This window comes from Chelonia mydas, chromosome 2, assembly GCF_015237465.2.
Source record: "Chelonia mydas isolate rCheMyd1 chromosome 2, rCheMyd1.pri.v2, whole genome shotgun sequence".
Taxonomy (NCBI): domain Eukaryota; kingdom Metazoa; phylum Chordata; order Testudines; family Cheloniidae; genus Chelonia; species Chelonia mydas.
In genome coordinates, this window is record NC_057850.1 from 203,733,647 (window position 1) to 203,758,986 (window position 25,340).

The following is a 25,340-nucleotide window of genomic DNA, read 5'->3' on the forward strand; positions in this document are numbered from 1 at the left end:
GTTCCTTGAAAAGTAATTTAACATCTGTACCACCGTTTACTCTTCTATAAATGGGTAAAATAGTCTCAACTTCCTACTGGTGTTGTGAGGCTTGACTCATTTGAGTCTGCAAAGTGTTTCAAGATCTTTGAAAGAAATGTACTATAGCCATATGAAGTACTTTTATTATTAATTTTTCACCTACATATTTTTAATCTTTCATTTAACATCCAGTAATCATACGACAAATCTAATCAAGACCCCTTTTCAACCATTTATAAAAATATTTCTGTTCATAAATTACTGTAAAATATGTTATTACTGCCATAAATACATTTCTTCATTCCACAAACAGCAAGAATAGATTCTTAGTACAATTAACCCAATGCCTTAGAGCCTACTAGTGCAGTCATATCCTCTTACAGGTTGGCATGAAATTTAGTTTGTGCTTATTGGCTCAAGACCATTGACTCACAAAATACACTGAACGGGGTTAATCCATTCACCTTTCACAGACATAGTGAAAATGGAAGAGCAGAAAGAAATATAAGAATAAGATCATGATATATAAATTCTAGCAATACTTTGTTAGAACCAAACCCCAAGACTTGCAGAGTTGAGAAATCAGTGGGACTTAAGCAAGTGCTTCACGCACCTCTCGGTATCTACTTGATATACAAGTTATTGACAATCATTGCTCAGTAGATTCAACTGGGTAAATTAACGCTGGACTTAGACCCTGAGGAACAGCAATGGACTGGTCAAAAGGTGGTCTCACCTTAAGTTTTTCTAAGTCAGGTCTTTCAACACTAACAACCTCAGCCAACAGCTGCTCTTCTAGCCCATCCCTTGTGACAGTGAAATTAATGAGGGTGGTCTGAGCCTGTAATTCTGGCTGATAGTGAGGGTTAGCAAGCTTCGTGTGAAGGATCAGATGGAAATTCTTGTTGAACTCACATTCTTTGTCTTCAATCTTGATATACCTGACAACAGTTAACGTGCACAGTGATGGAAAAAAGTACTGAATAAAGCAATTCACAAATATCCTACATTACATAAGACCAGTATTGTACAAGTTTAATGCCACAGAAAACAGACACAAACCAAATGCTCAATATTTGCAGTCTGAGACACAAAATGAGGATGATAAAATTCACCTGAAGCAAACAAAATTTAGACTCTCTGCCATCATTTCATCCTTTTCATTTCCATAGGTTCACTTGCTCATATAGCATACACTTGTGGCTTATTGGCAATGAAACAGGTTCACTGAAGAGTTCACAGTTCAGAGGTAACCTTGTGTCCTTGCTCCTTACCATGAACTTGGACAAGTTTTCAAATAATTCTTACATGAACTGTGTGTGTTCTTACAATTGTTTTCTTTAGCATCTTTTAAATATTCCAGCTATAAAGGCTAACACAAAGAAATAAACAGAAATATGTTTGATAAACTGACAAATGACCGGAAGAGACACAGGGCTGTTGACGGAGGAACAAAAGAGGATTTTTAAAGGTGGCCGACAAAATGTTTTGTTCAAAACAAATTAATTACTAGGTCACATGCTGCATAGAGTGAGTGATTCTAAAATAATTTTTTATTCCACTTAAGATCCCTTAAGTAAGGCATTGCTTTCTGGCTCTGCCCTTGCTGTGGTGCTACTGTTAGCAGGAGACCTTACTAAAGCATCAAGATGAGACATGGAGATAAGGTAGCATTGACCTAGCCCTCTTATTTTATGGCATAGTTTTGAAAAACAAAAGTTAATGTTCTGTAGTCTTTGGTCTCTTATTATTTTACCTCTTTACCTCAGAGCACCATGAAGTGGAAAAATACAAATGAGATTGAACAACGAGGAGGTGGTATCCTGCACACCGCAACAACTAGCTCAGTCAAACTGCTGTTGAGCTTACAAGGTTAGAGAATCAGAGGAATGAAAGGCCTCTGAATACTGGCAGATGGTGAACCTGGTTGGCCTGCAAAAAGCATATGAAGTCTAGCCAAACTTTTGAAACCTGGCAGCATGAAGTTATGCTCCTAAATTCTTATTTAGGCACCTGTATATAAATGGCCTGGATTTTAAAATAAAATTAACCAAATCCTATATAAAACTGTACTAAAAAGGATCCAGCATCCAATTTATTATTTTTTGGGTGGGATAAAATTCACTTCTCAGTTCAGCAAGGCAGATTTCAATTCTGACACCGTGTTCTTGCAACACATTAAGCGCCTAATGTGGACTTCTAAACGGATATGGAGAGCAAAACATCAGACCTGAACACAGCTGAGCACAACTAAGAGGGTGATTTTGTCCTCAATGCAACATACATATACACAGGCATAAGGGTGTTGGAACCAGGTCTCTGACAGAGGAGTACGTGAGTTAGCTTTGTCAGTGGGGAGATTATCTAGGGAACAATACTACGTTATAGAAATGAAAGGAAGTCTGGCTGTTAAATGAGCCCTGGACTCTTGTATAGAAGTATTATTTTATGAGTTCTCAATTCACAGAAGTAATAAATTATCAATTTGTGTGGTTATCATCTATGAAAGGCAAAAACTACAGAATGACTCAGTGGGTTTTATAACTGCAGCTATGCTGACTTTTTTGTTAATCGCAGATTTGGGAAAAATAAATGTTTTGCTATTGCTCTCTTATGGGTCAAAAAATATGAGCAACAATGATGTTAACCAGAGGGGCGGAAAACACACAACAGAATCATTTCATTGTTTCCATGAACTATATCTATCTAGAAATTAATTCTGGACTATGAAATAATATAATGTGTGTAAGCGCTACGAGTGGAATTCTGAATGGAGAGGTAGTGCAAGAGTGGCTCTACATGAATTACCACAAAGGATCACTTTTGGTAATTCCTTCACTTATAGTCTTTTCTTCTCCCATCCTACCAGCAGGGACAATCAGAACAGACTGCAGTAAGTCTCCCCCTGCCAGGGAACATGGCAGAAGACCTTTCAAACAAGTTTGATATATAAGCTGCAGAACCACCACTTCCTTCTAGTTAGAGACTTTCAGAGAAAAATGAAAAAATGATAGATCACCCCCACTTTTCTTGTAGAAATTACTACAGCCCAAAGGGCTGCCTCAAAATAAAGTGAGAGATACATGTCCCAGAGTTTAATCCCAAAGCACCTGTACCACCAAGAAAATAGCGAGGTCTTTGCAACAATGTTTTGTTGGTGGTGGTGTTTTGTTTTGTTTTAAGAATCTTGGAATGTAAAGATTGGAACTAAACTCCTGTCTTCTGATGGGTCTATGAACAATAGATATAGCTGATGAGTAGGCACAAAAGTCAACGTTTTCAGAAATAGGAGCTTCAAGTTAGGTGCCTAAATCAATAATCGTGTACCTAAATAAAGTGACTTGAGTTTCAGAAATACCAAGGAGCTCCCATCAGCTTCAACTTTTCTGCTGCTCACTACTCAGCAACTTCAGAGAAGAAGCCTTAATCTAAAAAGCAGTTTCAGTCAGTTTACATGCATTAGCTTGAGGCACCAGAGGTGGACAAAAGGAATTCATCTTTGGGAGAGTAGATCTGGAATAAAGGGAGTTTCCAGGGCCAGCTCAGTATGAGATTGATTAGGGTTGAGAACAGAGACCACCAAGAGAGCCTGCAAAATCATCTCTGTTCTGTGTCTCTCTCTTAGGACCTGACACCCAAAGCAACACCTCATTTTTTTCTTCCAGTCCCAGGTGAAAGGGATGAACGGCTCTTGGGTCAAAGGACCAGAATAGAGAAAGTTTTGATGACATACTCAAAGACAGCCACTTTATGGAAGGCAATGCCCTGCATTGGCAGATGCTCTGAACGATCTGGAGGATGAAGCTTCACACCCTGAGGATTAATTACCACGGCTGAACCAATCTACCTAAGGAACAGCTCTTCCCTTACAGGTATGTTGTCTGGGAGAAAAGGCAGGATAACACCCAAGACCCTAGAAGAAGAGACTTGCTGAGGAGGAAGTCTTGAGTGGATGAATATGGCCTCATGGTATGAAAAAAGGTGAGAATCCCTGATCCATCTTGAAACTTGAACAACAGCTTTTTTAGTAACTACACCGGACCCTCGCTAGAACGCGGGATTTGGGATCCATGCGCGGTACCGCCTTATAGTGGGGACTGCGTTAAAATGAATTCCAATTAAAGTAATTAAATTTGGGATCCATGGGCGCGACCGCGTTATATGCGAATTTATGCTATATAGACCCACGTTCTAGAAAGGGTCCGGTGTAGTTTGACTACTTAAAATTAAAAGATTTGTATTTCATAGATGTATAGCGTTTAAGGCCAGAAGGGACCATTAGATCATCTAGTCTGACCTCCTGTATAATTTCAAGATGGACAGTTCCCGTTAAAGAACTGTGCCTCTAAATGGTATAAAATATGTCAGACTCCTACTACTACTGCATTTCCGAGCGGCCCAGACAAGATGAAGAGAGGCGGTACATAGATTTTCGGACAAGAAAGCAAGGGAAACAATATTTTTCTACTTTGGGGGGAAGAAAAACTACCTTTCCATTGATTTATGAAAAGCTTTATTTCAAACCCTGCTGTTTAAATTAAAAGCTTCTGTCTCACACTTGTGAACTCCAGCAACTAATGCAGAGAGCAAAGCTGAACTAATCAGATGCAGACTGAAGCGGTTACTTAGCAATCACAGCAGGCAGACTGTACAAGTTGGTCAAACTAGTTTTGTGGAAAAAAATTCTGCCTGAAAGTTGCACAGCTGGCAAGACGTTCAAGGAAATGAAAGCTATTCCTGAATAGAAACTGAGTTAATTGTCGTGCTGTTTCCTAAAGAATACATAACAGTCATGTCTCACATGCATGGACACAATGTTATCAGACTAATGCTGCAACTATATGCACAATCAAACCTGAAAACATCTCAAAGTACACTATGTACTTCATAATGCCCCAATCCTTTTTGTGAAAAGGAGATCACAATCCACTACATACTCCCTGTTAAGTGAATGGAAATATATTTGCACGGCCAACATTTTAAAGCGTAGGTGCCTAAAGATAGTAAGCCTGGTTTTCAGATGCCAAGTGTCCACAGCCCCCACTGCAGTCACTCATCTTGTAGGAGAAGATTATATATATGAGGTTCTCTAAAACAAAATGTTGACAGCAGTCTTCATTCAGAAACACCACCATAAATTGGTATTATGGTATGTTCATTATAGAGTGACTGTACGAGATTTAAGCTCAAGAATAACCTCAGTTAACTATGGGGAGATATAATTTTATGAAGTTGCTTCACAAATCAGCAAGTTTTTTTTAATATGTAAGCTAATAAATTTGCTTTGGAAGGACTACAAGTTGATATATCTTCCCAGCTATGCTTTCTGTCGATTGATATCATAAGACATATTTTACTTAAGATTAGGATTGTCTGAAGCTCAGCGGATTTAATTATTTCTAATTATCCAGCTGTTGTCAGTATGTGGCCATTTTATGACAGTGGTATCTACTGTGTGGGTCAGGTTCAACTGTATATCTTTTCAAACACAGAATTAATGTACTATTGATGAAACCATTACTAGAACCAAATTAAAGTCTAGGCTGATGTATTGGTCTGCAGGGTGCTGTCAGACATGAAAGGAGTAATTAGTATTCATTACTTCGTACTCTACAACATTCCAATTATTAATGAACTTCAACTGTTGGACTGCACCATATCTATCACAAACATCTTTCTAGTCTTTCTTTATTAGGAGGAAAAAACAAATGCCTGACAAAACTACTAAAAAACAGAATGCCGAAAACTTTGCTTGTTTGCTAGGGGAGGTCTGCATAGTTTCCACTGCCGCAGGAGGTAAACATGGCACATCTTCCATGATTCATTGTGTGTAATGTCTTTGAAATGTTAACTGGATGACCTTTTATTCAATCTTGTAAAGAACACTTAAACACACTGATTACTAAATATTAAATTGACTAGTGTTTATATATATTGCTCCATCATGCTATGTGCAAGCCTTTGCTGAGTTACTGTATAATTATATTGCTATGACCCCTGCCCTTTCCACCTCAACTCCTCCCTACGATTTTATAACCCTCTTTGTTACATCATGTCTGAAATTAGATAGTAAGACTTTCAGGATCACGGGACTTGATTCTGATCACACCAGTTTTATACCAGCGTAACTAGGCCTTAATAGAATTACTTGAGATTTACATTGGTGTATGTGCAAGCAGAATCAGTCCTTGTGTTATCTTATTTGTATTGTGAGGTACCTAGCAAACCTTTGTGGACTGAAAAATAGTAACTAATGATCATCATCTAACCAAGAATGCAGTAGGTAGAGATAATGGCGGAAGAGTTGAGCAGTTGTTTGAGACTTTGCAGTTACTTCCTAAAACGTAATGAAAATGAAACATTTCAAAGGGGTACGGTGCAGGGTAATGCTGTGTCTTGCATAAAATGGAGCTAGGCCTGAACAAGTGATGTGTTCACTCCATAGCCTTTATAGCCTTTATGTGCAGCTTTGACAAATATGGAGAAAATTTGGGTAACCTGCCAAAAAATGGGTCCTTTTTTGTGGGGGGGGGGGGGGGGCAGGGGGGGAAGGGACAAACACAAGTAGTAGTATTTTGCCTCCGACGAATTTCCTGTTGTGTAAGTAACCAAATCACTAATAAAACAAGCATATTTCACTTGGTCTCATCTGCTTGAGGGAAATATGAAACTATGGTCCCTTCTGCCGGACTCTGGTGGCTATCCAGGAAGGCCTCAAAGAGCCCATGGCACACTGAGCCAAGTATAGGGGAAACAAACTCTTGCTATTTGTTTCACTCTCGCAGAATTCAAAATCTTTGGAGTTATTTTTCACAGCCTGTAAAAACAAAAATTCGTATTTGACCAGAGATCACTTTGCCATATTTCAGCTGAAAAGATCAATTAACTGAAAAGATTCACTCCAGGATTACACAGATGTAACCAAAATTTCTCTCCAAGGTAACTGCAGCAGCTGCTGATGTGCTATAAATTTATTTTAAAAACTTAATACTCATAAGATACGAATTGAAATTCTTATGAAAAGTGCTAGAAAGCACTGGAGACTGAACTTTTCCATTCAGCCATAGAACAGGTACAGCATAGTCCCACCAATGTGCCTCATCTCTGACCATGAAAGGCCCATATCTAGACATACAAGTGTGTATTAATTTCCACTGCCAGAAAGGGGTTATCAGTTAGTTCCTGAGCCAAAGCCCATTGAAGTCAGTAGAAAGACCCTTATTGACTTCAGTGGGTTTCAGATCAGGCTGCAACATTTTGTCATAAATAAAATTGTAAAAGGATCCCTTCATGTATCTATTCTGGTTTATTAAATCCTTATAATTTGTGAGTGATCATGAATAAGTTTACTTTAAGTGTTGTATATTTAACTATAAAGAATGTAATAAACATAGGAGGCATTTAAAATAGAAAGTACTATTCTAAAAAATATAGCAAATTTTTGCTGAGGTTTAAAGAAATTTGGTTTACCTTTTCCTGATTTTGCATGTCTCTGCACTTCCAGTTTCTAACCAAGGCTAGAAACAAAGCATTAGAAATCCCACAAGAAAGTCTGGTCATAATATTTCCAGACAGGTTTTGAAGATTGGGATGGCATTGATGGTTTTACATTCTGATGTGCATAGGAACTTTTGGGAGCTTATCTAACCACATCCAGATGCCCAATTATTTGATATTTGCTCATCACCAGTTTTGAGTCATCACCTTTCTTAAAAAACAAAACAAAAATTCTACATAGAAAGTTATGATGAGAAGATAAGAAAAAGAAAAATATACAGTGTCCTTGGCAGCAACTTCCACGCAAAAATCCTGATTGCTCTAGAATACTTACTTCCCTTTTTTAATTGTGTTTCCTCCAAGTAAGGGATCAAGTACTGGGTCTACTGTTTCATTCAAGTTTTCAATTAGGATGGTGTCTCCACAGGCCAACGCTCTTTCAATGGTCTTCAAAAACCTTAACACAAAAACCAAACCCTACCTATTAGATGATGTGCTAGTTACGGAGCAATATATTTCTGCTTTAGATTATACAAACGAGAAATATTTGTATAAGAGCTCTATCAAAACCTCCAGTATTGCACTCAAGAAGATATTTTCCAGTGGTTAATAATTCTGTGCATTTGAGGCAAGAGTCTTTGGTCCTTGTTCCTGCTTATGTAGTAACAAACATGAGTTAGGTTTTGTACAAGCACAAGGTCCTACCCTGAAGAACTATTGATATGAACATTTACATTGAACATTCACAATGAAATCAAATTCACTTGCAGGTGATGTTTTCTCTCAAGTAATTTGTTCTGTGTTTGCACAGTGCCTATTACAAAGGGGTTTTGGTTCATGACTGGGGCTCCAAGGCATTACCACAAGACAAATAAATAGCAGTAATTCAAATAAATAATCATAATAATATGGGCCAAACTATATCATTTCAGGCATAAAGTGGCTGCATGGAAGACATGCAGAAGAGGTCACAAAGGGGACAATTATTTGTATGACTTGGGAAAGCAAAAGAAGAAAGGGCCAAGTGGGAAAAAGTACAAAAAAATGAGTTCAGGGAGGCAGACAGGACCTAAATTGTTCAAAGCGTTTAAAAATGAAGCATTATTGAGACCATTTACTGTACTCTGCCATGTAACTACCTGTTGTACCTGGATTTCAAATAAAATAAACTAACCTAGCCTCTTCTAGTAAGATAGTCTTTAAAAGGTTTTGAAAGTTATTAAAAGAGATGTGGTAGTTTTCAAAGATATTTTACTGCAGCAGATAAAATAACATTCAGTTCAAAACAGACCACAATCCCCTAAATAAATCAAAGTCAGCATGACAGGAGATAAAAACATACCCATTCCACAGAACCTAAACTTAATTCCATTCAAACTTAGCTGCCAGAATTCAAAATGTCTTAGAAAATCTGTTACTGAATGCAGTTTTCTGTGTAATACCACTAGACTGAGTTTCTCACTCTGTATTAGGTACATATATGCCATTATCCTATACACTACATTGTACTATATAAATGTCCAATAATCAGGAAACTAAACAAAGCCTTTGCTTTTAGCACCCTATTTATGGGAAAACCAATTTGCCCTCATGTGCAATGCACCTCCCACATTAACTTTATTCCCTCTTTAGCACTTGAAAACAGTACAGCAGAAAGTGCCTTTTTCAAGCAGAGTTTTTAAAATGAGAAATGCTACTATGGATAAATAAGCAGCAGTACTATAATATTTCAGATCTACAAGTAAATACATTACAACACACACCGAGTCCTCCTTAAAATTAGGGAAAATTTATAGAAGTAAATACGAGAGCTAATTCTTCAGTGCGCACACATACCCTTTCTGCCCTAGACGTATGACTTTAAGGTCAGTTCCATATTTATTCTTTATCCATTTAATTCCCTGTTGCTGGGGATCTATCATCAGAGGCCAGCGCTCACAGTTTGTTAGAATAGTGGCATTTTCTGTTGACATTCTATCACCGGGCAGTCCTTCGTTATTCCATGCTGCAATCGTAGCATCATCAGTCAACATGGCAATCAGGTCTAGGCCTTCAGTTATTGGAATAGGAACCTTTGAATCAGAGTGAAATATAATAATCCAGCAAGGTTGTAAAGTAGCAAGACAAGACGCAGTGTGATGTACAAAATAATAGGAGCCAATGTAATTAGAGATTTATTATATATATAAAGAAAGTAAGTCTCCTGTGGACTATGAGATGCCAAAATAAACAGTATATATAATGCAAAGCAGATAATCCTATAGTTTACCGTGGTACTTTTTAAATGATGTTTTCTTTTCATTCTAGAAACTTCATAAATATTTTCTTTAGGATTTATTAAATCAAGTAAACAGCATATGTGTATATAGTCTGCAGTGTATATAGCTTTTAACACTTAAAGAGGAGGACAAATTCAGCGCTCATGAATGGCATTGAACTGGTAATTCTGGAGAATAAAGCTCATTCTTTACAGAAAAGGTACACAATATGGATAGCAGCATAACAGGCTTCTTGCACCACTTTGCTAATGTGCTTCAGCTATGTGATAAAGAGGTCACCTACATAAATCACAGGACAGGGCAATCTCCATTGCTATTGCTTCTTTGCAAAGACGGCCAAAATCTCACCAATTAGAGCCAACTGACTGGGAACTGCACTGCCACCTCCAACTCATTTCACACAAGCCAAAGAGCCATCAGATAGTCATACTTATCCTAAGTGTTATCATGCTTCTTTGTGCTTTAAAAGAAATGAAAATCTTAAGTCATGAAGCATGAAGTATAAATAAGTATAAATAATAATGGAGATGCACATGCAAGAGGGGAAGAATTTAAAAAAAAAGCAAGTGTTTTAAGGAAATAGGTAGTATACTCTATGGGTCTGAGGACTGATAATGGGATACCGGAACTTTCCTCTCTAAGAGTGAAATATTGGCTCATTGGAAGTCAATGGCAAAACTCCCATTGATTTCAATAGTGTGAGGATTTCACCCTAGGTTTTTATTTCTGGAAAGTAGCAGCTGGAACTGAATTCCAAAACTTAACACTGTTTTGGGGAAGGGGGACAAATTATTCCTCCCCATCCAACACACACATGCACACGAGTCTAAGTATTGAATTAATGTTTACAGGAAATGATGTTTTATGGTCAACCAGATTTGCACAATCTGTAGCACTAAAAGGAATGTACTATATCATAGAAATGTAGGATTGGAAGGGATCTTGAGAGTTCATCTAGTCCAGTTCTCTGCACTGAGGCAAGACTAAGTGTTTTCTAAGCCATCCCTGCCAGATGCTTATTTATACTGTTCTTAAAAACCTTCAGTGATGGAGACTCCACTACTTCCCTAAGTAATTAGTTCCAGTGCTTAACTACCCTTAAAGTTAGGGAGTTTTTCCTAATGTCTAATCTAAATCTCCCTGGCTGCAATTTAAACCCATTACTTCTTGTCCTGTCCTCAGCGGCTAAGGAGAACAATTTATCACCTGCCTTTATATAACAACCTTTCACATACTTGAAGACTGTTCTGTCCCCCTTCAGTCTTCTCTTCTCCAGACTAAACAAACCCTCCCCCCCCCGCAACTTTCCTTCACAGGACATGTTTTCTCGATCTTTAATGATGTTTGTTGCTCTCCTCTGGACTGTCTCCAATTTGTACACATCTTCCCCAGAACTGGACACAGAACCCCAGAATGATGTTCACTTTTTTTTGCAACAGTGTTACACTGTTGACTGAGATTCAGTTTATGATCCACTGTAACCCCCAAATCCTTTTCTGCAGTACTCCTTCCCAGGCAGTCATTTCCCATTTTTTATTTGTGCAATTGATTATTCCTTCCTAAATGTAGTACTTTGCATTTCTCCTTATTGAATTTCAACCTATTTACTTCAAACCATTTCTCCAGTTTGTCAAGTTTTTGAATACTAATCCTGCCCTCCGAAGAGCTTGTAACCCCTCCCAGCTTAGTATCATCCAAAAACCTTATAAGTATACTCGCTATGCCATTATCCAAATCATTGTTGAAGACACTGAATAGAACCAGACTCAGGACAGATTCATGCAGTACCCCACTTGATATGCCCTTCCAACTTGACTGTGAACCATTGATAACTACTCTCTGAGTACAGTTTTCCAACCTGTTGTGCATCCACCTTGCAGTAGGTTTGTCTAGGCTATATTTCCCTAGTTTGTTTATGAGAGGGTCATGCGAGAGAGTATCAAAAGCTTTACTAAAGTCGAGATATATCACATCTGCTGCTTCCCCCTAACCACAAGGTTTGTTACCCTGTCAAAGAAGAATATTAGGTTGGTTTGACATGATTTGTTCTTGATAAATACATGTTGACTGTTACTTATCACTTTATTATCTTCTAGGTGTTTACAAATTGATTGTTTGGTTATTTGCTCCATTATCTTTCTGGGTACCAAAGTTAAACTGACTATAATTCTTTAGGTTATTCTTATTCCCCAATTTAGATGAGATAGATTAGATAATCTCCAGTTTAGTTGCTGTGGCAACAATTTTGTTGTTGGGTAAGACTATTACTGAACTATGGCAAGGGATGTATTTCTTTAACATTGCCTAAACCCTGATTCTAATCACACAGCCATCAATTTCATGAAGTAAAACATGACAAATAGTATAGTCAGTTTCAAGCATTGAAATAAATTTGTTTGGAAGCAGACATAGCATTGTGGTGGTGATGGTGGTTTGTTCTTACAAAGCAAGGTATTATTTTAATATGTAACTTTATCTAGTGTCCCAAACCTGTACAAAACTAAGACTGCATCACTGTAGCTTCTACTTTTCATAAAGAAGAGCTTTTAGCTAGCACGTGGTGTTTTTAAAACAAGTAATTAACCACATTTCTCTCTCTTCATGGGGAACATGTCAAAACTGAGACAATCAATCTTGGCAATTGCCACTCAGTAAAAGAGCTGATTTGACTAGCAATACCAGTATTTAGAGTGTATTAGAGAAATTATTATTATTAATTTAAGATAGTGATCACAATGTGCTAAGAGTTAAGGGTAGTCTCTTCTCCAAGGAGCACACAGTCTAAAGACTAAGAAATACGGAGAGTCGGGGGGCAAGGAATAACAACAGGTAATTTACATAGAAGTTACCTAAAGGCTGCAAGGCAGAAATGGGTCCTGCAGAAAAGATCAGGAAGGTCATATTGGCCAGAGAGGTGATTGTGTGAAAATCTGACAAACAAATGGATGAGGGAAGAAGGATGGTCCAGTTGATACAGCACTGGACTTGGTGAACTCAGGAGACCTGGACTAAATTCAGTTTAGCCACATACTTCTCGTGTGGCCTTGGGCACACCAGTTAACCAACCCTTTTGCGTCAGCTCCCCATTTGAAAATAGGGACGATAATACTTCCTTTCTTCCCAGGGCTGTTTTGAGGATAAAATACAGTAATAATTGGAAGGTGCTGAAATGTTACAGTGATGAGGACTGTACGAGTAGATTAAGAAATACACAGAGGTTGGGAGCATTCACTCACAGAGCAGAAGGGTTGCGGGGGGAAGGTAACACAAAACTTCACAAGGGAGTGGGCAGAGTGACTGAGTTTTGAAATTGGTGACAAGAAGCTTAAATTTGATATATTGAATGGAAAGCCAATAGATGGATTCAAAGAAGTTACATGGTACATGTCATGTTACAGTGTTACATGATAAAATAACAGGCAAGAGAAATGAGTTTAGTGGCTGCATTTTGAATTGATGGGTGTGTTTGGGAGGTCAGAGAGGAGGATGTTGCAATAATCAATATAATGAAAGCCATTTCAAAATTCTCCTGGAATCTGAAAGTTAAATGGAATTTGATCTTTACACATCCCCATCAACAACAAATGCTATTGCACTGGAGTAGCGGAGGACATAATTTGGCCTACAAAACGAAGATGTGTAAAAGGGAAAGAAACTCACTTGGCATTCAGACTCCAAGTAGAGTTTGCAAGCCTTACAGTTAGAGAAAACAATATTTTACTTGTACTCTGAGAAAATCTGATACAAAGCCATTGAAAGACAAACACTGAGCTCCACAAAGACATTTTATAGTCAACTTTTAAAAGCAGAATTGTACTTTTACATTCTGAACTACAGAGAAGCTAATGGACCTGAGCTTCCAGTATGGGCCACCATTTTGTACAATAAGTTTTACCTTTTGTGATTTAAGGAAAGGAATCCACATATGTTCCACCAGTTCCTGACGATATTGTTTTGTAAAAGATCCAACGTAGGACACAAAAGCCGCCATTAACAGGACATCACCACACAGTGTCTTTTCTTGAGCTTCAAAATGTTTAATAGACTGTCTCCAACGAATTTTTTCAGCCTAAAGTACAAAATTATAACATTTCATGGACAGATATATTATTAACTGCCTCTTTAAACTCAGAGTTGGCAGAAGAGTCAACCTCAAATTAACTTAAAAATGTACAGAAGCACAATAATTTGGTGTAAGGAAATGCACAATATCAGTGATGGATGCGTGACTCCATATGGATTTTGTGAAAATATGCTAATGAGAGTGACTATAATGTAACTGGAATATGCTTCATGCAAAAGGTCTCTTGTATGGTATCATTACAAAACTTATAATCTACTGAGTGTGGTCATCCTATTTGTATAAATGTATCATTCTTGTACCTGAAACTAGAAATATGAAATATAACTCTGAGGTCCTACTGTAATTATACAAACTGTGGGCCATTAATGCTGGTTTGGAATCTTGATGACTCCCATCAATTAGGACAATTGGTTGTAAATGGCTCTGTTTATTTGCAAGCCTTCCTGTGAGTCAGGCCAGGAAGGATGAAGGCTTGGGCTCTCACAGGACAGTGACCATGTCAGCTGGTACTGGAATCCATCTTAAACTGGGTGCTTTTCCATTTAGAAGGAGGGGTGGGGACCCAGAGAGACAAAAGATTCCCGCCTTATGCCAAAGCTATAAAAGGGGGTGGAACAGAACAAAGGGGGTTCCAGTCATAAGAAATCCCTTAGTTATCACCTGAACTAGAGCTATCAAGAACTGTACCAGGGGAAAGGATTGGGCCCAGACTAGGAAGGAGTCCAGTCTGCGAAAGAAGCTTATTGGAACATCTCTGAGGGTGAGATTTTATCTGTAATCAGTTTCTTAATGTATTAGGCTTAGACTTGAGTGTTTTGTTTTATTTTGCTTGGTAACTTTCATTATGCAAGGTAGCCTATTTCCCCTTGTTTCCCCCCCCCCCGCCCCCCAGACGTTCTGGTTAAACTTGGATTTATGCTGGAAGTGGCCCACCTTGATTGTCATGCACAGTTTGGGGAGAGTGGTCAGTTTGGATGAGCTATTGCCAGCAGGAGAGTGAGTTTGTGTGTGGGGGGGGGGTGAGAAAACCTGGATTTGTGCTGGAAATGGCCCACCTTGATTATCATGCACATTGTAGGGGGAGTGGTCACTTCGGATGAGCTATTACCAGCAGGAGAGTGAGTTTGTGTGAGTATGGGGGTGGGGGAGTGAGAAAACATGGATTTGTGCTGGAAATGGCCCACTTTGATTTTCATGCAGGTTGTAAGGAGAGTGGTCACTTTGGATAGGCTATTACCAGCAGGAGAGTGAGTTTGTGTGTGTGGTTTTTGGAAGGGGGTGAGGGGGTGAGAGAACCTGGATTTCTGCAGGAAATGGCCCACCTTGATTATCATACGCATTGTGAAGACAGTGGTCACTTTGGATGGGCTATTACCAGCAAGAGAGTGAGTTTGTTTGTGGGAGGGCGGAGGGTGAGAAAACCTGGATTTGTGCTGGAAATGGCCCAACTTGATGATCACTTTAGATAAGCTATTACCAGCAGGAGAGTGGGGTGGGAGGAGGTATTGTTTCATGGTGTCTGTGTATATAATGTCTTCTGCGATTTCCACAGTATGCATCCGATGAAGTGAGCTGTAGCTCACGAAAGCTCATGCTCAAATAAATTGGTTAGTCTCTAAGGTGCCACAAGTACTCCTTTTCTTTTTGTTCTTTCTGTTATTACTTGAAAGCACTTAAATCCTTACACTTACACTTAATAAAATCACTTTTGCTTATTAATTAACCCAGAGTAAGTAAGTAATATCTGGGGGAGCAAATAGCTGTGCATCTCTCTCTAATCAGTGCTGTGAGGGCGGACAATTTATGAGTTTACCCTGTATAAGCTTCATACAGAGTAAAACGGATTCATTTGGGGTTTGGATCCCATTGGGAGCTGGGTGTCTGGGTGCTGGATACAGGAGCACTTCTTAAGCTGTTTTGAGTTACGTCTGCAGCTTTGGGGTGCGTGGTTCAGATCCTTGGTCTGTGTTGGAGCAGACTGGTGTGTCTGGCTCAACAAGGCAGGGTTCTAGAGGCCCACACTGGCAGAGAAAAAGGGCTCAGAGGTAGTCTCAGCACCTCAGGTGACAGTCCCAAGGGGGTTTCTGGGATCGAACCCATCACAGGATGAACTTCAAAGATTTAGAGGTTTGGTTCAAAATAACAATCAATATTTTTTGTTTTCAATTTTGTTATAGCCGTGTTGATCCCAGGATATTAAAGAGACAAAGTGGGTGAGGTAAAAGCTTTTATTAGACCAATTTCTCTTGGTGGAGGGGACAAGCTCTTGAGCTTCACAGAGCTCCTCCTCAGGTCTAAAGACAGTAACCAGAATATCACAGCTAAATACAAGGCGGTACAGATTGTTAAGCATAAAGGGTTCACATGTTCTAAGAGACCACTTATAAATGAAGTGGGCACTTAACACCTCTGCAGTCATAGGAGGAAAGAGGATTAATAGGTAGCAAAGTGTGTTACAAATTGTTGCAATGACCCATAAAACCAGGGTCTCTGTTATGTCCATGATTTTTAGTGTCTAACAGAGTTATGAATTTAAGTTCTCAGGCACATCTCTTGAAGGTGTTGCACCGGTTTCCTTTCAGGAAAAGGACTGAGAAGTCAGATATGGAATGATCATTTTATGAACAGTGTTCACTCACAGGCCACAGGGTGCTTTTGTCTTTTATCATTTTTTGTGAGAATTAATTCGAGAGTATAGGGATAGTCTGGTTTCACCCACATAGTTGTTGGGGCATTTGATGCACTAGATGAGGTAAATCACATGCTGGGATAGGAATGTGTAGGACCCATGGATCTTGAAAGGTGTGTGGTGGGAGATGATATAACAGTGGAGGCAAAACACCTATCTGGCTTCAAGATTAAACTCGATAAGTTTATGGAGGAGATGGTATGATGGGATAACATGATTTTGGCAATTAATTGATCTTTAACTATTCATGGTAAATAGGCCCAATGGCCTGTGATGGAATGTTAGGTGGGGTGGGATCTGAGTTACTATAGAGAATTCTTTCCTGGGTATCTGGCTGATGAATCTTGCCCACACGCTCAGGGTTCAGCTGATGGCCATATTTGGGGTCCAGAAGGAATTTTCTTCCAGGACAGATTCAAGAGGCCCTGGGGGTTTTTCGCCTTCCTCTGTAGCATGGGGCACGGGGTCACTTGCTGGAGGATTCTCTGCACCTTGAAGTCTTTAAACCATGATTTGAGGACTTCAATAGCTCAAACATAGGTGAGAGGTTTATTGCAGGAGTGGGTGGGTGAGATTCTGTGGCCTGCATTGTGCAGGAAGTCAGACTACATGATCATAATGGTCCCTTCTGACCTTAATATCTATGAGTCCAGATATGGCTGCAGGTTTTGCATCTGTTGTTCTGGAAGGGCCTGGTGCTGTTTTGGGTTTGTGTCTCCTGGTCTGAGGGGAGCTTGCTTCTGATAATGAGTTTGGCAAGGTTGGTGGGTTGTGTTTGAGGGCCAGAAAAGGAGGCTTGGAAAAGATCTTTTTCAGTATGCAGTCCCCATCGAGTATGGATTGTATTTAATGGATAGAATTCTGTATGCTTTGAGTGGTACATGACAACTTGGGGTGTGTGGACAGTGGTTTGTTGTTTTTTTTAAACTGTGTTGAAGCAGTTTCTCTCGAGGTATTTGGGTGGCCCATTCCATAATGCAATCTACTTTTGTGGTGGAGTGTCCTTATCTGGTGAAGGCAGTTTTAAGAGCGTTAACATGTGTATTCTGGAAATTTTCTTTGGAGCATATTCTGTGACATCTGTGATCCTGGCTGTAGATAACAGATTTCTTGATGGGATGCCTACTGTAGAGATAAGCTTGGTGATCCATGGGTTTCTTGTATATAGCTGTCTGTTGGGTTCTATTTTTGAGGTGGATTGTGGTGTCCAGGAACATGACAGTGAGGGAATGCTCTAGAGAGAATTTGATGGATGGGTGGTGGTTGCTGAAGTTGTGGTGGAAATCTCTGAGGGAATTTAGGTCATCTGTCCAGAAGATGAAAATATCATCAGTGTATCTCAGGTATACCATACATTTCACATTGCATTTTAAAAAAATTCTTCCTTGAGGTGGCCCATGAAGAGGCTGGCATACTGGAGAGCTATCCTGGTACTCTTTGCTGTTCCCATGTTTTAAGCAAAGTGTTTGTTGTTAAATGTAGAGTTGTTGTAGGTGAGGGTGAAATTGATGAGTTTGGTGATGTGTTTGCAATGGATATCAGAGTGTTATTCATTGTCTTGTAGACATTTAATGTCATGGTGAGGGATGTTGGTGTATAGGAAGGTGACATCCATGGTGACAAGAATGGCGTTCTGAGGGAGGTTAACAGTGAACTCACACAAATGATAAAAGACAAAAACACTCTTACCTGTGGGTGACAACTTTTCACAGAGTTCACTCCATATGTGACCTATCAGTCCTTGTCCTCAAAGGAAACCTGCACAACACCTTCAAAAGATGTGCCTGGACACTTACATTCCTAACTCTGCTGGACACTAAAAATCACGGACTTAACCGTCACTGATTTTATCATTACAACAATTTGTAACACACTCCACTGCCTATTAACCCTCCATCATCCCACGACTGCAGAGGGGTTAAGTGCCCACTTCATTTATAAGTGGTCTCTTAGAACACGTGAGCCCTTTATGCTTAACAATCTGCCACACTTTGTATTTAGCTACGACACCCTGGTTACCTTCTCCAGACCTCAGGAAGAGCTCTGTGAAGCTCAAAAACTTGTCCCCTCCACCAGCAGAAGTTGGTCTAATAAATATTATCTCACCCACCTTGTCTCTCTCATACTTTTTTGTGGCTATTGGCAACTTCTGAGTCTGCAACATTAGGATGGAATTATTGAAAAAATATGCTTGCTTGGTTTTTTTGTCTCTCTCTTTCACCACATTTCCAGTAATTTTTGCTTCTGGTTGGGCCACGTATACTCTGCTAATAATGTTTCATGTGGTATTTCATTGCTTCTGGCCAGAAATGAAGAATAATAAGGGAAAAAGTCAACTGTTTGACCCTCAACAAAAACATAACAATTTTTGTTCAAGTTTTGGTTAAAGAAGTTTCATACTTATTTTGTCTTGCTTGACTCACCCATCATGAGTCATGGAGATTTTACTGAATGATTTGGGATCATAAACTCTTTTTCTCCAACTTCACTGTATTTGTTGGAAAACATTATGAGGGCCAGATACTTGAAAGGAATAGCTAGGGGAAAAATCTGAATAGTTTTAAACATGACTAGCTAAGAGACTGACTTTCTCCTCATGGGATACCACCAAAGATGCAATCAGCTGAAGTACTCACACTAACAACTTAATGGTTTGTAAGGGAGAAGGGCTGGTAGTAGGGCATTCACAATAAGACGTTCTTTGACTTCGGATCTTGCTCTACTCCATGTTCTTATTTTTGCAGCGTCTGGATTTCTGCAAAGCACATCTTTTTTTCAGTCCCACATTTTGGGATGTTTTGGAGAGATCTTGTGCGGTTAGTGTCGAGGGGTTATTATTAGGAGAAGTATAGGCAATTGTTATTTTACCCTAAGTGGCTTATGCAGACAGTTTATTGTGTATTTAAAAGCTGTTAAAGCATCTAGAGCCACTGGAATAGGCACTTTAAATATATCAAAATAAATATTTTTAAAAATAGATTTTAAAAATTGGCTCTATCTGCTTTCCAATCAAAATGTATAACACATTATAAAAACGTATTTTAAAGCATTTGGCATGCTGTCCCTGAAACTGTTCTGTGTATGGAATTCCCATTGAGGGAACTGGCAGCAGCATCGGGTCCCAAAGGTTACTGAAAGCATAGATTTGGCCTAAATTCTGAAAGATGTTCAGTAACTACTTTTGTATATTATGATTAAGGATATTAATATGGAAAATTAAAGAATATTTTCAACATATCAGAGATGGAGATAAACACATGTATTTCATTGTGGCAGAATTCTGAATGACCAAGATATATCCTGTAAAATATTAGAACTGCTATACATTTATGTACTTTTTTGCAGATCTGAAATATCTGTACAAATACATTCATAGGAATATTTCTGCCTCTCTCAGGAGTATCAGTGGCACTAGTGAGGTGGCCATATGTTATTCTGAAACATGTTTACCTGCATGAAAGGCATCCGATGAAGTGAGCTGTAGCTCACGAAAGCTTATGCTCAAATAAATTGGTTAGTCTCTAAGGTGCCACAAGTACTCCTTTTCTTTTAGCAGATATCCAGGAGACCTCAAAAGATTATCCCACAATGAGCAAACAGACCCCATGCAGCAGTTGCCAGCATGAGTGCAGGGAAGCACATTGCAGGCCAACTTGATAAGGGCTCTCCCCACCGCCTCCAACATAAAATTTAATTTTGTTGACTGAAGAAAACTAGAAAAAATACACAATACATGTCGTTTTCTAGTTTTTCAGTCCCTTTCATGGTGTGATCAAGACAAGCGACAGTGATAGTCACACAGCAGAAAAGTAACATATTTCAAATTAATCATTTCACTGTGTATGAACAAGACTCCCAAAAAGACAAATTCCAAAACCTCTGCTTTAACATGTGTCCTACTCCTGGAGGAATTCTGTGCCACTGCACATGCACAGAAATTATATCCCCTGCAGATTTTTTTTTACTTCCCTGTAGAAAAATGACTTTCTGATGGGGAAGCAAAGGGAAGCCACAAGAGCAGTCATGTGACCCTCCCCAGCAGTATGTTTTGGGTGCCCAGGACAGCCGGCAGAGAGGTAAATCGCTGTAGGACAGGGGACACGACTGGGGAAGACTTGGCTGGTGGCTCTTACACTGCGCCGGGCTCAGCTGCTAGCTCCGTCTGGGCTGGGGAGGATGAGACTTCCTCTTCCTTGCACAGCATCAGACTCACCCCTAGATTTCTCCCCTAGCTGCAGGAAGCTCTGCAAGGTCCCCCGCCCCCAATTACCTGTGCCCATCACTCCTCAGATGCAGGGGAGGGATCCCTGTACAGGGAGCTGTTCCCCCATCCACCCAGTCCCCATGGATCCAGACCCCCTCATATCCAGACCCTCCTGCCGAGCCTCACCCCCGCACTCGGAACCCCCGATGAGCCCCACTCCCCCTGCACCTGGATCACCTGACAAGCCACCCACACCCAGATCCCCACTCCACCAAGCCCCAACCAGATGCACCTAGATCCCCACCTCACTGAGCCCCACTTCCCCAGCATCTGGAACCCCCCCCCACCAACCCCCCCCACACAGACCCCTTCTGCTTAGCCCCAACCACCTTCACCTGGCCCCCACAGCAGACTCCCATTACAGTTGCACCCGGAACCCCCTAACAAGCCCCTGTGCATCCAGATCCCTCCTGCACCCGGATCCCCCACTGAGCCGCTTGCACCCAGATTGCCCCACACATAACCCTCTCAACCCACACCTGGATCTCCTCACACTAAGCCCCTCCACACTTGGATACTGCCTTGCTGAGCCTGCCTGCCCACACCTGGTGCACCTGGTACAGAGGAGAAGGGCCCTGGGGTGTTTCTGGGGCAGTCCCAGTCCTTTCGCTGTGTCAGGGTTGTGTGCAGCCTCACTGCTTAGTCTGTGTCCCATAGCGGGAGAGGGGATCTGCACAGTGATCTCCCACCTCTGGGCAGCCAGTGGCCTGCGCTCCCCAATGCCATGCTGGAGCCTCCACATTTATTTGACAAATACAATTTGTAGAATTTTAAACTATTGTGCACAGAATGCCCTCAGGAGTAACAATGTGCATCCCAATTATCCACAAAGATAACGGAAGTATCTTTACCCAAACCACAATTCTTAATTGTGTGAGCATTTAAGCCTCCTGGTGCAAACTCATGAAATGTAACTTGATACGTGTGATGGTGCTTAATTTTAAGTGTGTTCTCATGCATAAGAGATGTCCAACAAATGGTGAGAGTAAGGACTGTTTTTGTTTAAAGCACTAACAATTACTTCTGTAATCAAGCACCTTCATTTTGAAGAATTTTAGATATCCAGTACTTTTTTTAGACCCTATTAGATTCTTCCTTAAATCATTAACTTAAGTCAACCAGACAATAAATCCATTAATGTACAAGAGGGCTTTTAGATTTATCCATTCTCCTTCCTTGTTGTCACTGGCTGGTAAGTCATAAACAAAGTGCACCCACCTCATCTTCCAAAATAGCTTTGAAATTTGAAGATTTACTAAACATAGAATGATAGTCTATTTAAATCTTCAGTAATTTTACCATACTACCCAAGAACCATAAATCACTAGTGACATTGGCTAACAAGGGTTTAAGAGTTGGAACATGGAGTGTAATAAATTTCCAGACAGTTAAAAATCACTATAATTTTATTCTAATGCATTATAGATTGCCTGTAATGTCATCCTGGCCGGGGTGACCCATTTCTAATTTTGAACAGCTGTTCAGCTTGGGAGTTAGTTAATGATTAAATATAAATTGCCTGATTTATTAGTCTGAATGGCTGAGCTTCCAGGTCAATGCTATATAGACAAAATCATCAGTCTTGATGCTTTCCAGAAGTTAACTGTCTCCTGTTCTAGTCAAAAAGAATTTATTCTCAGAGGAAAAGATGACATTTTGAATGAATCCTTTAAAATATTTTCTCTTATCTTACACAATACTACCACTAAAGAAAACTCTCAGTCTTTGGAAAGAATTTTCTTCACATTTGAAATAAACCCTTAAAACCAAGCCTTAGTGATTACCACCGGGCATAGACCCATTGAGAACGCAGTAGGATTATACGTGGTAGTGAGTACTTGCAACATCTGGCTAATGTTGAGAATCTGAGGTTTGTCTTGCTCCAACTAAAAAAATGTTCAATCCCAGCTAATAAGAAAATACACCAGTGATTTCACTGTGCTGTAACAAACAGAGTAATTTTTTTCTTCTTTAAGTGTCTGACAACATGCAAATTAAAATTAACTAGATGACAAAAACTGGTTTGTTTTAATCGCATCAGATGGTTTCAGTAAATTAAAGCGCTCCCATTCTGCTTTTCAAACTGACTTAAATCTCCTTGACCACAGTCTTCACTGCCTGACTGCAGAAATGCAGTGTTTTGTAGCCCAGAATACTAGAAAGGCAAGGCGGGTGAGGTAATATCTTTTATTGGACCAACTTCTATTGGTAAGAGACATGCTTTTAAGCTTACACAGAGCTCTTCTTCAGGTGACTTTGAAAGCATGTCTCTCTCACCTCTAGAAGTTGGTCCAATAAAAGATATTACCTCACCCACGTTGTCTGCAGAAATGGAGGCATTCCTTGGAAAATAAGTGAGTTGTGTTCTTGCAGGATACGTAAACAAAGACTTTATGAAATGTAACTGAACTAGGACTGTCAAGCAATTAAAAAAATTAATCGCGAATAATGGTGTGATTAATTACACTGTTAAACAATAATAGAATATCATTTATTTAAAATATTTGGATGTTTTCTACATTTTCAAATATATTGATTTCAGTTACAACACAGAATACAAAGTGTACAAAGCTCACTTTATATGTATTTTTAATTACAAGTATTTGCACTGTAAAAAAATAGTATTTTTCGATTCACCTAATACAAGTATTGTAGTGCAATCTCTTTATCATGGAAGTTGAACTTACAAATGTAGAATTATGTACCAAGAACCCTGCATTCAAAAATAAAACAATGTAAAATTTTAGAACCTGCAAGTCCACTCAGTGCTACTTCTTGTTCAGCCAATTGCTCACACAAACAAGTTTGTTTACACTTGCAGGAGATAATGGTGCCCTCTTCTTGTTTACAATGTCACCTGAAAGTGAGAACAGGCATTCTCATGGCACTGTTGGAGCCGGCATCGCAAGATATTTATGTGCTAGGTGTGCTAAAGATTCATGTGTCCCTTCATGCTTCAACCACCATTCCAGGGGACATGCGTCCATGCGGATGATGGGTTATTCTTGATAACCATCTAAAGCCGTGTGGACCGACGCATGTTCACTTTCATTATATGAATCAGATGCCACCAGCAGAAGGTTGATTTTCTTTTTTGATGGTTCGGGTTCTGTAGTTTCCACATCAGAGTATTGCTCTTTTAAGACATCTGAAAGCATTCTCCACACCTCGTTCCTCTCAGATTTTGGAAGGCACTTCAGATTCTTAAACCTTGGGTTTAGTGCTGTAGCTATCTTTAAAAATCTCACATTGGTACCTTCTTTGTGTTTTGTCATATCTGCAGCCTGAAAGTGTTCTTAAAATGAACATCATCTACTGGGTCACCATCTGAGACTGCTATAACATGAAATATAGGGCAGAATGCAGGTAAAACAGCAGGGGACATACAGTTCTCCCCCAAGGAGTTCAGTGACAAATTTAATTAATGCATTATTATTTTTTTTTTAACAAGCATCATCAGCATGGAAGCATGTCCGCTGGAATGGTAGCCAAAGCATGAAGGGGCATCTGAATGTTTAGTATATATGGCATGTAAGTACCTTGCAATGCCAGCTACAAAAGTGCCATGCAAACGTCTGTTCTCACTTTCAGGTCACATTGTAAAATAAGAAGCGGGCAGCATTTTCTCCTGTAAATGTAAACAAACTTGTTTGTCTTAGCGATTGGCTGAACAAGAAGTAGGACTGAGTGGACTTGTAGGCGCTGAAGTTTTACATTGTTTTGGTTTTGAGTGCAGTTATGTCACAAGAAAGAAATCTACATTTGTAAGTTGCACTTTCATAACAAAGAGATTGCACTACAGTACTTGTATGAGGTGAACTGAAAAATACTATTTCTTTTGTTTATCATTCTTGTAGTGCAAATATTTGTAATAAAAATAATAAACACTTTGATTTCAATTACAACACAGAATACAATATATATGAAAATGTAGAAAAACATTCAAAATATTTAATAAATTTCAATTGGTATTCTATTGTTTAACAGTGCGATTAAAACTGCAATTAATCATGATTAATTTTTTTGAGTTAATCGCGTGAGTTAACTGCAATTAATTGACAGCCCTAAACTGAACTTTACTATATTTAAAAAAATCTTTTAAAAATACACTGGAAGAACATAGGAATATAAGTGGTATAACCATCTTCCATGTATTTATTATTTTATTATTGTTAATACTAATTTACCAAGAAAGGATGTGTAATAAATTCCACATATTGTGTCAAGACAGCATTATCTGTGTGAGTAATTAGAGAAGCCTTATAGCAGCACTATGTCTTACTTGAATGGCTATATAGAAACTGACCATTAAACAGGCATCTGTTTTACTATGATGATATTTGTCTACACATAAAGATAATGGCTACATTGAAAATTATACTATGTTTTTTAATAAAAATGCATTTAGTTCCTATTAAATATGAATAGTTTTGCAACAGCAATATATATATATAAAATCCAACTAGCGTATTCTACTTACTTACAGACTAAGTGCAATGTGGGCGG

General features: G+C 39.2%; 1 protein-coding gene across 1 annotated transcript in view; it reads right to left on the reverse strand.

The window, feature by feature from the left end:
- DNAH11 (dynein axonemal heavy chain 11) overlaps positions 1-25,340 on the reverse strand; it is a 277,792-nt gene that overhangs the window by 40,556 nt on the left and 211,896 nt on the right. The window contains exons 63-66 of the mRNA XM_037890566.2: positions 13,693-13,866; positions 9,355-9,590; positions 7,853-7,975; positions 758-962 (exon numbers count right to left, since the gene is read on the reverse strand). Of these exons, the coding sequence (XP_037746494.1) occupies positions 758-962; positions 7,853-7,975; positions 9,355-9,590; positions 13,693-13,866 (738 nt within the window). The remainder of the gene's footprint in view (positions 1-757; positions 963-7,852; positions 7,976-9,354; positions 9,591-13,692; positions 13,867-25,340) is intronic.